Genomic DNA, 17,386 nt, shown 5'->3' on the forward strand with positions numbered 1-17,386 from the left:
AGAATCTAACTGAGATACTTTCTTTATCGTACAGAAACAGTTATGCAACTCACGGGATATTTTTTGTTCCGCTCTGTCTCCCTTTCTACATATATCTTTGGGATTTGCCTTTTTCTTCACTGCTGCTTCAATTCCCCTGCAAGGTTTGATAATAAAGAGATGGGGACTCATGCTTGTTCCTCTGTAATTATACTTGACATCCATATAGACATTACGGGAAGTTCATCTTCATTAATGATATTGTAAAGAATCAAAAATTGCATGCTATTATCACTTCCACTTTTATGCTGTGTTGCCAAAATAGGCCAGTATAAAATATTTATACTTTAATATCTTTTGGGGCTTTTTTTTTACTTTTAAAAAAAAACCCCTTCACTTTGATAAACTAGTGGAGTCAATCCTAACCAGCACAGACACAGCTAATCTCCATTTCCATTGAAGGCGATCCTGAACCACTGACATGAACAGTTTCTATGTCATGGAGAAGCCTTTGTCTCCTCAGTGACTCTCTTGTTACTGTGTGTGGACAGAATGTCACTACCCTTAGCAGCTAAATTTCAGGGGAACAAGTACAAATGATGTGAAGCACTTCTGAGCTGAAGAACAGCAGGGTACCAGCTCAGATTAATCTTGTGCAGCTGCCTACAGTAACAAGGAAAGATGGTCTTTATTACCTCAGAGTACAGTGGGGTCTTTACAAGGGCACAATTTTATCCTTCTTGAGTTAAGCAGACAACACATGGACACAACCCCTCCTGGTCTAATCCTGCCTTTCCTTTTCCTGTTCCACAGTGGCGTGGTTCACCTTTGACCCCTCCTCAGCTCACAGAGACATAGTGCTGTCAAATGACAACCAGACTGCCACCTGCAACAGCTATGATGACCGGGTGGTTCTGGGCACCGCCGCCTTCTCCAAGGGTGTGCATTACTGGGAGCTGCACGTGGACCGCTACGACAACCACCCGGACCCAGCCTTCGGCATTGCCAGGATTAACGTGGTCAAGGACATGATGCTGGGCAAGGATGACAAGGCCTGGGCCATGTATGTGGACAACAACCGCAGCTGGTTCATGCACTGCAATTCCCACACCAATCGGTGAGTGCTGCCTGGGGGCTTTTCTCCTCGCTGACGTTTCTGCTGCCCTGCATCAGAGGCAGGTGTCTCAGCAAGCCATCTAGTCCAGCTCCTGGCTAAATGTACTTATTTTATTCCTTCTTAAAAATCACTAGTAACAGTGACTGCACCTTAACAGTCTGTGTTGTGTTTGTTATCCTCACCATTATCAGTTTTTCCCTGAGATTTTGCCTAAATGCCCCCTGCTGTGATTTAAACCCGTTATTGCGTGTCCCACCCACATCAGCAGACAGGGACACAGCACAATGGGATGCAGGACTTCTCTCATTGCTGGAGGGAGAAAGGTGCTTGATTCTCTTCATTAGGAGGAATCTTGGCTGCAGATTGTACAATAATTAGGCTGCAGGTGTTTGTTTCCAGTTCTGACAGCTATTAAAGGTTTTGCTGTAGGTCACACTGAGGCAGATCTGGATACAAGGGACTGTTTGGCAGTGAGGGCTAAGTGACAGCTTTCATTCTACTGAGCCATTGTACTGAAGAGCTTTGAAAAGCACCTCAGCCAACTTAGACAGAGGAGGATTTCAGAACGCCCCCGAGCCACTGTTACCAAGCCTCTCTCTCCCACCACTCAGAGGCTCTGTGTTGTCAATGCAACTGAGCAGTGGAGAGACATGTTCTAACTGCATGTACCTCCAGGGATGGATCACACAGGGAGAACAACTGTCAGCACAGATCCTGTGTTGTGCTGACATGGTTGCATGACTTTCAGTGCTCAGGATAGTTACTTCTGCCTAGTGCTGGCTTCTGTTTCATTGAGGTGATGCCAGACTGTGCACAGGACACATGGTTAACTTTGCTTGAAGGTATCAGAGCAGAACTGCACTGCTCTCTTTCTGTGTCCCATGAGAGGGTCAGCCTTAGCTGAAGGTCAGCTGAGTACTGAGACCCGTGAGAAGATCTCTTCTGAAAAGGATCTGAAGTCCCTTGCTTATTTTGGAAAATGGTGTATTCATATACCTGTTCTATTACAACGGGAGATTGATGTATGAGTAAAGTGACTGACTAAGAATATGTAGCAGGGCTGTGGCAGAGCTGGAATCAGCTTCTGTTTAGTTTTCTACTGACTGTCCCACCAGACTCTCACTGTCTCAGGTGTTTTTTCTGTTATACCAAACTATTAAAACCAAGTTTTACAGTGATTTTTAAAACACTGAAATGCAGGTGTCTCCTTAAAGTGATAAGATTGTGTCAACATGCTAAGGTTGATTGTAATGTCTCCCACTGAATAGTCATTCATACTCTACAGCATACCTGTGCTTTCAGTAAGTACACTGCAATTGCTGGGAATTTTTGTTTGAAACATGGTTTGATTTTGCAGTTCATTACAGTCAGGTGGAAGGACCTTGTTTCTGGATCAAAAGCTATCTGAAGTCGCTTGCATTGTTCTCCGTGGGTCCAAAAACCTTAGATCATGTTCTAAGACAATATAGAGTAAAATAACATCAGTATAATAAATATACCAAAAAGTTCTCTGTCCCTTTAACTTCTTGATTCGATTCAGGGCAGAAGTAATGTTAAGCTGTATTAATTTTAATGCTCTGTGGAACAGCTTATGTTTTCTGGAAAAAAGCTGGCAACCATTCTGTGCGCCACTGTCCCAGAAACCTATTTTATGGATTTGGTCCTCGGCATGCTCCTCCCGGCAAGCAACACACAAGCTAAGCAAAAGCTTTTTTTCTGGGAAACACAAGCAATGGAAACACTTAGTATTTCCAATCATCCTGCTTAATCAAGAGAACAGAGTGCTTTCTGTTGATGATAGTTTCCCAGTTTTTACCTGATAAAACACAAAGGCATGTGCAAGGCATGGATAGACCCATGGAATATCTGTTCAGGGGAAGTACACTCGCAAAGGGCATGTAGTCTTATGAAATCACATGCGCTTCAATGAAATTAGGTCTAGGCATTATATTTTTAACTGTGACAGCCAACTAGGTCAGTTTTTTAACTCATTAGCTGTAATAGTCTTGTGGAAACAGTTATTGCTGCCTATTTGTTTTTCCCCACTGGACACAAGTGCATGACAGCACAGTATCACAATCCAAAGTGAATTAATTGTCAACTTTTAGCATCTGGGAGGTTGTTGTGATGAAAGTTACCTTATATTACCTTAGTAATAGTTTCTTGCTTACTAATCTTCATGAGAATGAATTAGGGTAATTGATAAATGACTAGTTTCAAGGATAACCTGAGATAGAGCTTGAAAGGCTAATTTGTGTGACCTGTCACATTTTCTGTTCCTTTCACTCACAGCATGCTAAATTTGATCTAGCATGACTTCTGTAATGCTGGAAGGGACATGAACAGGAGACCCTAATGCATCCAGAAACAGAGGGATCCTTTTGAGAACAGGCTGAGGAAACTGGTTGAGAAAATACTTTAGGGCAGAGATACAAGTTTCGGAGGCACTTTTTTAAATAAATACTAAGTATTTATTTTCTAGGAACAACCGTGTTGTTCCTAGAAATCTGAGCCTGGAAAAATCATGGAATAGATCCTTCCTGAAGCTATGCTAAGGCACATGGAGGACAGGGAGGTAATTGAAGACAGCAAGCATGGCTTTACCAAGGGCAAGTCCTGCCTTACCAACCTTGTGGCCTTCTGTGATGGAGTGACGACGGCAGTGGACAAGGGAAGAGCTATGGGCAACATCCATCTGCACTTCTGTAAGGCCCTTGATATGGTCCCCCACAATATCCTTCTCTCCAAATTGGAGACACATGGATTTGATGGATGCCTGATGGATAAGGAATTGGCTGGATAGTCACATCCAGAGAGTAGAGGTCAAATCCAGAGGGTAGTGGTCAACAGCTACGTGTTCAGATGGAGGCTGGTGACAAGTGGTGTCCCTCAGGGGTCCATACTGGGGCCACTTCTATTTGTTGTCCTCATCAATGTCATAGAGAATGGGATCAAGTGCACCCTCAGCAAGGCCACAGATGACACCAAGCTGAGTGCTGAGGTTGACACACCTGAGGGAGAAGATGCCACCCAGAGGGACCTGGACAAGTTCAAGAAGTGGGACCATGGGAACCTCATGGGCTTCAACAAAGCAAAGTGCAGACCCTGCATCTGGGTCAGGGCAGGATGGAGGATGCAGGGATTGACAGCACCCCTGCCAAGAAGGACTTGGGGATACTGGTGCCTGAGAGGCTGATCGTGGTCTGTCAGCATGCACTTACAGCCCAGAAGGACAACGGCATCCTGGGCAAAAATTGTCAGAGGGATGGAACATGGCTCCTTTGAAGGAAGGCTGAGAGAGATGGGGATGTTCAGACTGCAGAAGAGTTAGCTCCAGGGAGACCTGATTGTGGTCCCTCAGTACTTGGAGGGAGTTTATTAGAAAGATGGGGACAGTCTTTTTAGCAGGGCTTGTTGTTCTAGGACAAGGGGAGATAGTGTTGAACTGAAAGAAGATAAATTCAGACTAGCTATAAGGAAGACATTTTTTTACAATGAGGATGGTGAAACACTGGAACTGGTTGCTCAGAGAGGTTGTGGATGCCCCATCCCTAGAAACATTCAAGGTCAGATTGGATGGGCTTCTGAGCAGCTCAACCTAATTGAAGAAGGTTGGACTACATGACCTTTAAAGGTCCCTTCCAATCCAAACTGGTCTGAGAGGCGCTGTATGCTCATTAACAAGAGGGACTGACATTCAATGCAATAGATCTGTTCCTTGGCAAAGTTCCCAACAGCAGGACTACCAGGTGCTACAGGCAATACTCCAGCCACTACATGGCTATGGAAAGAAGGAGATGTAAATCTCCTTGAAATATTTTATACTGAAAAACAACAGAAAGTTGAAATCTAGAATATTTGCATTTTAGTCTTAAAAATCCCTTGCAATCAGGAGAATCTCTTCATTGACTTCAGAGATCTCAAGAGCAGTTTTTTTCATCACACAAAAATGCTACAACTGAATGAAAAATGCTATAATTAGCAATAGATATCATAAAGTTAAAGCTGTAAAGCTAACACTTAAAGTATTGTAATGGAGAGTTGAATTAATTATTCAGTTTATTAAATTGTTCATAAATTGTTAATATTTATTTTAAAATAATAGTGAAACTAGTCTTTTTAATTCCTCAAGCCAGTTCATGCAATCATATTCTGCATATTGTCCAAGCTGTTACTGAAAGCATCTTGGAATAACAGCCTCTACTGCCACAGGCAACTGCATTTTTTATGGTAGCCAAATTCCCCTTTCTGGCCTTCTAGCACTTCTGCACTCAGGACTTAGTGTTGCCCACAGAAATCAAAATGTTCAAATTATTTACTTGGAAAAAATGAAACAGTGTTGCCTATCTCCAGAATTGGATTGTACTTTAATACTAAGTATTTATTAAGAGAGCAGTGCAACAAAAAAGTTGTATTTTCCTTTTACATGAAAAGTTACTGGGGTTGTGTGGTATAGGTGTCATTAAGTAGCTTTAAAATGCATTACAGTAAAGGAGCAGGTTTTTTTACCTGGTGCCACAGAAGTGTACCAGGAGGGAGCAACATCACTTTGAGTCTCTTGAGCTATTTGGCTTTTTTACCACAACAAAAGCATTTATTAGAAAAAATATCCTGTGATGCTGTCTAAATTGTGTACATAATTGTACAGTGTGAGTTGAGTGAGGAAATGTATTGCATAAGTTTTCTTATAAAACAGACTCTCCCAGCTCTCCTCCTAGGAAAGGAAAATAGTCCAAAAAGTGCTGGAGTCCTAAAGTACTGTTCCCAAGGAAGCATGGGATGCTGAGGAAGAGCAGCTGTTCAGCCCCAGCAGAAGTCCAGCCTCCCTTGTACCAGTGTGGTGAAGAGCTCCTGCCTGCTTCTGTTCTCCCTAAATCCTGCCAGAGCCAGTTTCTCACTGTGGGGAGATGATGGAGTAGGAATGGGGCAATCTACCTGCTGAATTCCTGCAGAACTTGGGGCAGGAATAAAGAGAGAAGGTCCCCATCCTTCTGCACTGCCCCCACACCCCTGTGGCTCATGTAGGGGCCTCAGCTGGGTCCTGCCCTTGCCTGGCTGGAATCTGCAGGCAGAATCTATCTCCTCCTCAGTGGGGCTGTCCCTAGGGGCTGCAGGAGAGTCACTCAATGTCACTGTGCAGCACACAGCTAATTAGCCCACGAGAAAGAAATTGCTTGTCATATAGGAAAGAACATCATAATCTCAAAAAAAGCAAAGTTGCTGTTTCTGTTTCCCTAAGAGAATCAATGTAATTTAAAAGGATGCAATAAAATCCATTTTAAGCAATATCTAAAATGTGTTGTCCTACATGCAAAGCTGTTCCTAAACAGAGGAAAAAAAGTAATCTACTTGTAAATAGCTCCAAATCATAGTGCTGTTGCTTCCCACAATCTCATAGTGAGTTTTACGATTGAGGGCTTTTAATAAAAACAGTCTATGTAGTGAGATACTCATGGTAGGTAGACATCTTAAGTTTTGATGGAAAATAATTTATTTTTTGGTTTTGGAGAAGAGCTCAGCAAGAAAGCTATTAATGCTTACAGGACCAGAAATCAAATCAAAGGCATCTGAGAACCATGAATTTTCACATCTAACTCCTCTCAGAGTCAATTCATGATTCTTAGCTATACTATTATTGTTTGAAGAGCTTTAAAGGGAGAAGTCAGAACATATAAATTATATTCATTATAGATTCTATAATCTATCTTCAGATGAAGTGCCACGTGCCACATTTAGTCTAAAGGAAAACAGTTTGTGACACCTAGTGGACAAGAGGAAAATTTCTTACCCTGCACTACGTTCTTCCCAATGATACTCCAATCCCCCCTCCTTTTTTTTTTTTAAATGTTTTGCCTACCTATTGTGATAAATTTTATGATAAAATACCATTAATCTCGTGAATGTTGTGTGCCTGAGGCAAGTGCTTGGGACAAAAGACAGCTGCTTCCTTTCCTACTGCAAATTATTTGAAATCTGATTTACCCTGAACAAATTGTGTCAGGCTGTAAATCCATTGCAGAGCCCCACGATATCAGCAGAATAGCAGTGCCTGTGGCCAATCTGCATATCTAGTGGGTATTTTTGCTCAGTGTCCTTTAAAGTAATACTGAGTTTGACTAGCCCCCAAGTCAAAGTGCATTAATGTCAAATCGCTCGAGCGGGTAATGGCTGGCTGAGTGTGTCCTGGCAAGCTGTGACACTGCAGTAGCTCTCAGCAGCTGCTGCTGACACAACCAATTATCACTGGTATTAATAACTGTGCCTGCACACTCAAGACAGCTCCCAGTCCTATAGCTGAGCACCTTGTCTATCAGAAGCTATGCTTAGGCCTAACCAGTCCCAACTTCCCTTCCTCCCCAAACCCACTGTCTGTTGTACCTGTGCTCCTCCCTGGCCTCTGGAAATCTGGGTTCCCTTAGAGCATGCCAAGGTGAGTAGTTGAACTGGAAGTCTCTCTCTGGAGCTGTTAGCAGGCATATTGATTAAAAATGAACACCTAGCAAAACAGCTTCCTGCTTTTTCATTTCCTGCCATGCATCACTTCACTGTAACAGGAATACTCAGAAGTGATGTGTCTCCACTGGCTCACCTCCCAATTTGTCATTAGCTGTTAGCTCTGGACCCCGTTTTCACCTCTTAAATTGCAGTTGCAGGAGAAGTGGATCAAATTTCTGTTTAGGATCCCTTCATTAGGCTCACATGGATGTGCTATGTATGCTTCAGATAAAGGTGTGGATCAGTCATCACCAAATGCCTGAGGGATAATAATTTCCCCGTGCTGCTCCATGCTCCCTTTGCTTAGTAAGGCTGGCTGATCCTAGAGAGAGCAGCACAGTGTGCTCTGCCTTCACCAACAATGTGCCCTTTGTACCTTAGGACTGAAGGAGGAGTTTCTAAAGGTGCCACTGTTGGTGTGCTCCTGGATCTGAACAAGCACAACCTGACCTTTTACATAAATGGGCAGCAGCAGGGGCCTCCAGCGTTTGAAAACATCGAGGGCGTCTTCATGCCTGCATTGAGCCTCAATCGAAACGTCCAGGTAAATCTCCTGCAGTCCAGCCCCACTCACCCCTTCCAACTAAAGGAGCTGATAGCATCATCTATGGGTAGTCAGTACAGATAGAGGCTCTTTTCCTTCTCAGGCTTACATCTAGGCTACTCACACTTTTTGGACTACATTTGACCTTCTGCCTTGCCTGACCAATGTGAAGAGTAATGCTGTAAAACAAGTAAAAGTACCTGCATGCACTAATTCCTGCTCTGATTTTCCTGTGATGCTCCACTTGGAAAACAGTGTCTCTAAAATTCTCCCCTGACAGTTTGACTAAAAAACATTTTAATTTCTCCTAGATCTCATGTTTGGAGATAATTAACATTGGCAAATGACTTAAGTATGAGCAGCACAGTGCTAAGGAGACCAAAGGTAACATAGGTCAGAGAATTAGCACAACAGAGAAGAAAGACCCAGTCAGCACATCATTCCTGTGCTCTGTGTACAAGAGCTTTTGCTCTTGGAGGAACTGTCTTTAAATATAATGCATGTTTACTTCAAGACCACTGCTTATGGCTGGAAACCAGGTGTGGTATAAGAGAGAACCTGTGGAAATACCCAGGAGCATGAGGACTGAAAGAGGTCAGCTTAGGTCAGGCAAGACCAGGACATCCAGGGTGGAGCACTCATAATCTCCATGGGCTCCACTGTGTGACCTCTGTCCTGAAGCACTTGGAGTCCCTCATGCAGACATCCCATCAACATTCTACCTACCTACCTACCTTCCTACCTACCTACCTACCTTCTGGATTCCTACAACTGGTGGCTAGATTTGGGAAAAGATGCAGACACCTGGCTTCTTGGTCCCAAAATATTCAGGAGGGAAGGGGGAAGGAGACTTGTTCATTTCAAAGACTAGATATCATCTCCATTAATAGTCTTGATATAGACTTGGATCTGCAGTCCCACAGCCCTTTCCGTGTCATTTGCCTGCACTTTGCCTTCACAAATGCTCTTTGCTGAGGATGTCGCAGTTTCGAACCTAACATTATTTCTTCTTTGTGCAGGTGACCCTGCACACAGGACTGGAGGTGCCACAATCTATAAAACAGCCCAAGTTGCCCAACAACTAGTGAAGCCCCCGTCTGACACTGTGCTGGATTCTGTAAGCTTCCTCAGTGTGTTTTGGCACTTTTCAGTAAGTCAGTAAAAAGCATCCTCTTCCCTGACTTCAAACACTGTGCAGCATGCTGCTCACCGAATAATCAGCTGGTTAGAGCTAGCCCACTCCATTTTCAACTTAACAGCCATAGCAAGCACATCCACTGGACTGGCACTCGACTGCAGATGGGTACCTGAACATATCTGCTCTGCGCTGCATACATATGTACACTCATGTGCACACACACACACAAACACATCTGTAAAGCAAAGGGTTAGATGAGTGTATTTTCTCTCTTATGGCTGGATTTGTGCTTAAATATTAGGGATGCTGGAAAAAATGGGTGAGACTGAAGGACACTGGATGTTGGAGCAGTTTACCAGCAGATGAACTGGATTCCCTTGCCACCTGAGGTCCTTAAATAAAGAAAGCATATGTTTTGACAGCTGAAGCGGAGGTTATATGCTCAAGAATTCCTGGTTGTCAATTACATTCAGGGGCTCAAATGATCATGGATTATTCCTTCTGGCTCTAGACTGCAGTAAGCTATAGGATAATGTCCCCTTAGAATTCAGTGGCAGAACTTATCTGTAATGAGAACAAGATTGACTCTCAATCGCTGCCATGAAATAGCTGGGTTCATTTTAGCTAACACCATGATATATGCAGACTTCAGGTACAGAAAGTCAAAAGAAAAACATCCTTGATGCATTTTAGTGTTTGTTATTTAGGCATGACTACAGAGACACTTACAGAATATCTGATTGTGGTTATCAGCACAACTCTTAAAAAACAGTGCATGGGAGATTCCTTTGAACTGAAATAAGATTTATTTAAATATGGCACATGCAAAGTCTCCCACATTGAGAAATACTGCTTTCCAGCCTTGATCCTAATAAAACCTGTGCAGCTGTAGTTCCAATGTAGCTTTGAGATCTGAAGCCTTAATTTTCTATTAGATTACTGTGAGCTAATTAATGTCTTGATCCTAATGAAACACTTGAGAGAGATTAATAGCAGTCATGCAAAACCCATCCCTAAGAATTTTTTCTGGGTTGGGACATAAATCTTTTGCAAGACTTGACCTGTGCTTGGCATCTCCCACGAAAACAAGCAGCCATTTCAGGTGCTGCCTGTGACAACTGGAGTCTGACTGACAGTGATCTTTTCTCACAGCCATGGCACTGTCACCTGCATGCAGTTGTCAGAAAGCCAAACACTGGTTTGCCTGTGTGCTTTGTTTCCTCTGAACCCGGTTAATTTGTGCCTGTGTGTGTGTATAGTGGCAGTGCGAGAGGACGAGATGCAGCAGGCTTGGTGAGCCCATGACATCTTAGACTCTTGCCACTCTAACCCTACAGAAGTGTGGTGCTATCAAACAAAAAAAGCATAAACTTTCAAATCCTATCAATGTACTATTTCCTTTTTTAAAATCCTGCTGCTTATACAAATTTTTCTCTTCAAGCATACGTATACGCACACACATATTCCTATCAGGCACATAATTATTAAACCTGAAAACAAATATTCCAACCAAAATCCAGCTTACTGCTTTGCATTAAAGCACAGCCACAGGACGAACAGCCCAGGCCTGTCTTCAGGCAGCCTTCCAGCCCCCAGATATCCTGCTGCAGGCTCACTTCTGCTCTCTGTCTGGAGCACAGCACTCAGGTAGTGCTGAATGATGGCAAGGCTTTCCTGTGGCAAACAGCCAGAATCCTCCTGTGGGTCATCCCACCTCACAGCCATTGTGGGAAGGGAAAGGCAGCCAGAACAGAACTGGGCTATTGCACAGACACAAAGCAGTCTGCCATCCTGCTGCCTGTAGCCAACCAAGCATCCTGCAGCCCACCTCTCCTGCGGGACAGCAACACACCTTCAGCAATGTCAAGACTGAAACAGGAAATAAAACCAACTATGGAAATAAAATAACATATGCTTTTAAGTGAAGAAGCAACAGCACTTCCTTTGAAGTCTGAACGGATTATGTTAGTAAACTTGTAGACAATGGAACAACTGTCCTATGCTTATCTTGGTTTTGTAAAGAATATCAGAGACCAACTGTGTTATAATCTTCGGTTTCATTCAATACCATACGAACTCATGCAAGATTTTCTAATTAGCAGGTCTGTTTTCACCTACCTCAGCTAGAACGCTACCAGACCCCAAATTTCCTCTTGAGTGTGCTCTTCTGTGAACCTACCAGTTGTAATCACAGTATTGGCTTTGAGTATTGCCAGTCATAGTAGTGTATGGGAATATTGTACATAAATTGCACATAGTTTTTTATATGGGGAAACATCCTGTGATAATTTTAATATGGAAGGCACTCCACTTTCACTTGTATTAAAAATGACAGGGCATTGTTTGTTTTGGGACAGAACCTTTGTCTTTACTCCCAACTTCTGCAAAGGAAACTCAAATGAATTTACATCTTTCCAATTTTCAACCATTGCCAGGTGTTTAAAATTAGTTCTGAATGAGTTTTAGAAGTGTTCGCAGTACTCAGTTTTCATTTTCATAGTTGCTTTGATGTCGGTTCCTGGTGTGTTATATCTTGAGGAGAACACATTGAGTGACATGTTGTTGATTTCTAATGAATATATGGACGGTCGGTAGAAACAGTGAGTAGAGAAACTCAGTTTTTACCCTCTATGCATTCCAACATTCACAAAAGTAGGGTAGCTACCATTATAGTCTCCTTTTAACTTAGCAGAAATGCAAATAAGTTAAAAGGAATACAATTAGAAGTAGGCTACTTGCATTAGTAAGACTACGTTACCCTAGGTAAAAAAAACTAAACAAAGTGTTTGCATGTGTTGGTTGTGTACACAATCAAGGACTTACATTTGGCATGGCCTGTAGCAATAAACCCGTTATCCTCATAGAGTGCACTCTTGTGACTTCAGCTGGAGACATTTTCATAGTTTGATTAACAGAAATAATGCTTAAGTAGTTAAAATAACTCTAGGAAACTAACAACTCTACACATTAATATTTATGCAGAGCATGCAGGGGCCATCTGAACATGAGCAGAGCAGAACTTTCCCTTTGCAGAACAGCATTAGGTGGGGAGAGGTGGGGCACTCCCACTGCTCTGCTCAGACTGGAGGTAGTTTCCTTCTCTGCAGGCAACTTCCCCAAGGTCCATCTCATTACAAACCCAGCAGTTAGCATGTTCTTCATCTGTAGTATCTCTTATGCCAGTTTTTGTTTCCTCCAAATCCTTTCTTTAGGAGGGAGTCAGCCTTTAGTCCCTGCAGAAACTGCGTTGCTGACTGTTCAGGGAGAACCCAGAGAGCAGAAGAGTGGAATAGATACCCAAGGGGACCACTTTGTGCGCTCTTTTTCCTTTTGTTCCCTCAGAGTATTTCTGAAGCTCTCTGGAGCTCCAAGCTGACCCAAAGCTGCCTGTCATGGGACTCTTCAGCTCTTAGAGGGCAGGTTGCTTCTTATAAGCAGGAGACCAAAGCCTCTTGCACTGGGATAAATCCCATCCACTATGATACAGAGCCCAAACCAGGTAGCTGTAAATTGACTTAACATTTAAAAAATCCCACCAAAGCAGAAACAGGCCTTCCCTTAATTAGCAAAACAAAGCTTGACTTTTGCGCACACCAGTATGGAACCTCTGAACAGCTGCAAAATAAATACCGCAGTCAAACTTTCTGTCCTGCAGAGCAACAAAGGAATCTCAGTTTTCACCTACCCCTGGGAGCCCCAACCTTTGCCTTTTGTAAGGCTTCTTCCTGGCTCTTTCCTCTGCAAATTTCTGTTTAGTTCAGGAGCACTGTCGGACTTCCCAAGGCATGCAAAGCTATACAAATTCCACTTCCTCCTTTTCCCTCATCAACTTGAAAAGAGCTCACAAGATCTGTAAGACTTAATGTCAATATAAGCACACATGTAGCTGACAATCCCTTGCTCCTTCTGCTGTGGAAAGGTATGTGCTGTAAAATAAATCTCAGTGAGGACAGTAACATACTGTGATGTATTGCAAATTTGGAAAGCAATTTGACTTATAAAAATACAGAAAAGATGGGCAAACAGCACTGTCACCTCCTATACTTGCCTATGCACTTAAGATACATAGAGAAAAATATATTGGACTGAACAAAATAAAGAAAATAAGCATGAGCTTACATTTATCAGAGCTTAAGAGGAAAAAGTATTAAATGTAATTTATTGTATGCATAACATTCCATCATGTTGTAAATAATGCCATGATAGTGTATTGCTGTAGTTTGTTCTTGGCTGGTGATGGAGTTCTGTGGTAGTGCTGTGTAAGTTGTTTTTTATTTTATTTTTTTTCCCCTCAAAGCATAGTTAGTAAAGATGGCAGAGACCACCCCACACTTTGGTTTCCCAGTTGTTCTAGAGCAAGAAAAAATGTGAGATGCAGCTTTTTTTGTTGTTGTTTTCTTACATGACAATATTTTTTAAGGTAAGAGAGATAAGATTAAGGCTAAGCTGCCACCACCACTGTATAAAAAACACTGTGTTTGCAACTGCCAGCAGGAGGCAGTGCATTTATGGACCACAATTCAGATCATCCGTCCCCGTGAAAAATTCTTGGGACGCAAAATTCCACAACCTGGGAACAGCAGCTTTCTGGTGCCATCTAGTATGTCCTTTGGTCACAAACAGGAAGATGAGGAAGGAGAGTTGTTAGACCTTATCTCAGGCTTTACCAGCTTTGCAGCATTCTGCTTTAAGTAGCAAAACTAAGAAGTCAGTTTTGTACCAGGAAAGGTAATATGAAAACACCAAGCATCTTGGCTAGATCAACTTTGGAAGGGAGATTACAGTTACAGATCAACCACATTGCAAATGTAAAGGGAATTTGTCACTGAAAATTACCAGGCAAAGATGGAGAGTCCTTTTATTTTTGTTTTTTTTTTTAGGGAAAAAAAAGTGAGCTAATTCTAGTTTTTACTGACAACATTTCTGGTGGTTCCTCTGCCCAGCTCTACTGAATGCTGCACACACACAGCCAGGTGGAGCAGCAGCCTGAAGCACAAATCCATCATTAATAAGACACACTTGGTCTTCTCAGGTGCAGAAAGAAGCCCGTATGCAAATCTCAGAGACTAGATGTGTGGGGCTCCTGCATCATTGCACAATACAGGAGACAGACGTGTGTTTCACTGACAGAGGCACTCAGCAGCATTTCCCCCTTCTGTTAAATGACCTTTCTGTTACATTTGTTAATGCAAACAGTTCCCAGCAGAATTCATTAAAAATGTACTTTTTTGCTAATTGGAGAATTTGTAACATTTTCTTGTGAATCAGTAGATAGAAATATTTCTGGATCCTGATTGCATTCCTTTATCCTCCACCTCCCTTAAATGTTGTCAATAAAAACACTAACCTTCCTAGGTAGCATGGTGAGAAGACATTATGTGATGAATATTAAAAATAAATGCATGAGGTAAACCTGCTCTTATTTCTGATTGTTATATGAAGCATGAGTAACACTAATTTAAATGTTGGCAACTAAAATACTGCAAAGGAATAAGAAAATGGTGTTCAATTCCGGTTAAATGGAAGACAAGAAGTTGTTTCTAAGTTTTCTTAACTACAAGATTTATTTTCTTTACTATCATTTCCCATAGCTTATATGAATTTGGAGCTGGTGAAATATACATCTCTGCTATATGTGTCTGTCACCAGATCAAGAGGAAAATACAAACTTTTTATAATTTTGTACCTGTAGCAAATGTTTGTATTTTTTGAATTAGAAACAAACTGCTTTTTGTCTTTTGGTCCAACTAAAACTTTGTGTATTATTACTATTATTACCCTTTTGGAAAACCTGACATATAAGTTTATGCTGTTTTACAGTTTATAAATAAATTCTTATAACATTGCCAACAAATCCAGCATCAGTACCCTATTTATTATTACAAATTATGATTATGTAGATGAGACATTCATACAGTTTGCATGCCTATCTCCTACTGTTGATACTGCTTTTTTACTTACAGTCAAGAATAATCTAGTAAATGGAGAAATCCAAGAGTGTCCTTCCTCAGAGCAACCATCTGTACCTCAACTTCAGACATATCCCAATTCAGTGGCATGGAGCACCTCTCTTTGTCAGCACCACTCTGCTAGCTCTGGCTCATGTTGGTTATAAACACCTGGGAAAGCTGCGACCCACACTTTAGGAAATCACCCAGTCTCCTGAAGGTTCTAACACTGGAATAAGCAGAGGCTGGAAAGAGCCATAGCATCAGCAGGTTCTCACTGGAAAGCCCTTTGGGTAAGTGTAGAAGACTGGGCAGAAAGCTTGTCAGGGCAGGGACTTTGTGAAATGAAATGACCCATAGTCTTGGAGCTACACACCTCTGTCAAGCAGATGGCCTGTGAGGGACTCACCAGCACTTCAGAGGCAGCACACCCCGCCCCTGCAAAAAGGCACTCACACAACCTCCACAGATGTCTGTCATTAAGGCAGAATAAAGCATTCTGACACAGAGACAGCAGTGCCAGGGTAAGAAACAGGAACCCAGCCAAAAGAGTCAGGAGAAAGTACAGGCAACAGTGTGGAGATATCATCAATCACAGCCTTTTTTTCTCCTGTGAAAAACACAACTTGTCATCAACTCTTATGGCGAAGGGTTTGACTGGGAAAAAAAGATAATCACATGTGGCTTAACACATAGGGAAACGGAGAATAAAGATAACTGCAACAGGAAAAGGCATGAGAAAGAGAACAGATAAGGAGAAATCCTCAAGTTGCTCCTTTACACCTCAGTCCTCTGTGCACCTGCAGACAGAGGGCAAAATAAGATGCGCCCTGCTCTCCTCTTCCCATAATCAGTGTTATTCAGTCAATAGTGGCTTTCATGTATCAGTGCGTGCTCCAAAACCAACACAGCTTGCTGTTGGTACGTCTGCATGCTCTGTTCATCACCAACACACACCAGCCCAGAGAAACACTAGGTGCAACAGGTTCTCAACACTCCTTTGCCAATGTTGTTGATGCATCCAGTAACAAAACAGGACTGAAAGTACCATGTTTACCTGAGCACAGCATTCCAAAAGAAGTGTAGCATGCCCAGCTCAAAACACCTTGGAGACGTGATATGAAAAAGCAAACCTATCTCCATGTAACAGAAGCCTTCCATGAGGCATACACACGTTAAGTGTGAAAATGCAAAACTTTGAATAAACTTTTCGTTTCCTTCCCCCAAAAACTTTCACATTCCACTCTCAACCTGGCATTTCAGTTTTCAACTTTTTACTTTAAGAACTGATTTTTTCCAACTTTTTACAGATCTTACAAGCTCGACTGCAAAAGTCACACTCCATTCTGACTAAGTTTCACTCCCAAATAGCTTCTGGGAGCTGTGGAGGTGGAAAGTGAACATTTTAACTTACCAAAGCTGATGGAGAACATTAAGTCCCACATTATATGCCAAGTAAGATGAACAAAACTTTATCAAGAAGTGAGCAGTAAAAACTAAGCTTAAGGATTAACCACGAATTGTAAAATACAGGTTATCTTACAACATCCAAAGCAACATCTGTTGCCTCAACAAGTCTTGATGCTCTGTACTAAATTCTTAGTGGTTACACCTTCACACGCCATCGTGATTTGAAATTTCTCTAATGTCAAATAAGTCATTAAGTTTGTAACCAGACAGGAATCTTAATTCTAGTTTGAATCTGCAACTAATACTGAGTAAGAAATCAAATTATGCAATTGCGAAATGTGATAACAGCATTTAGCAACCGAACTCTGCACACCCCTTCTCTTCCTACATGGCTCCAGAAACACTCGCTTCTGCTTGTTCTCTGGCACTTGATCCCACCAAGCCCTCTCCCTCCTCTTGGTCCTCTTTGTGCTGGCAGAGCCCTTCTCCAGGACATGCAAGTAAGGTGGAAGGTATGGGGGAAGCAGCGTGCCAGAAAGCATCCCTGTCCACAGCGTGGCTCTCCCTATCCCAGAACACTTTCCCATCCTGGGAGGGGGGCAGCCTCAAATGGTGCTGCAAGCTCGGCAAGACAGACCTCAGGGTCAGGGATCACCTTGCTCAGGCGCCCAGCCCACAGGGGTACCAGTACACCTAGAACAAGTTTCTGCTTTAAGGGCTGTATTCCTTACCATGTACACATCCTTCACTGACAG

At 42.4% G+C, this 17,386-nt stretch overlaps 1 protein-coding gene across 4 annotated transcripts in view; it reads left to right on the forward strand.

Annotated features, from left to right (window-relative positions):
* Positions 1 to 17,200, forward strand: part of TRIM67 (tripartite motif containing 67) — a 44,536-nt gene extending 27,336 nt beyond the window's left edge. For all 4 annotated transcript variants that reach the window (XM_038130297.1, XM_038130299.1, XM_038130298.1 and 1 more), the window contains exons 8-10: positions 793 to 1,096; positions 7,973 to 8,135; positions 9,155 to 17,200. In XM_038130297.1, coding sequence (XP_037986225.1) covers positions 793 to 1,096; positions 7,973 to 8,135; positions 9,155 to 9,220 — 533 coding nt within the window. In that variant the 3' untranslated portion in view covers positions 9,221 to 17,200. The remainder of the gene's footprint in view (positions 1 to 792; positions 1,097 to 7,972; positions 8,136 to 9,154) is intronic.
* Positions 17,201 to 17,386: the final 186 nt, after the last annotated feature.

Source organism: Motacilla alba, chromosome 3 (genome assembly GCF_015832195.1).
Source record: "Motacilla alba alba isolate MOTALB_02 chromosome 3, Motacilla_alba_V1.0_pri, whole genome shotgun sequence".
NCBI lineage: Eukaryota > Metazoa > Chordata > Aves > Passeriformes > Motacillidae > Motacilla > Motacilla alba.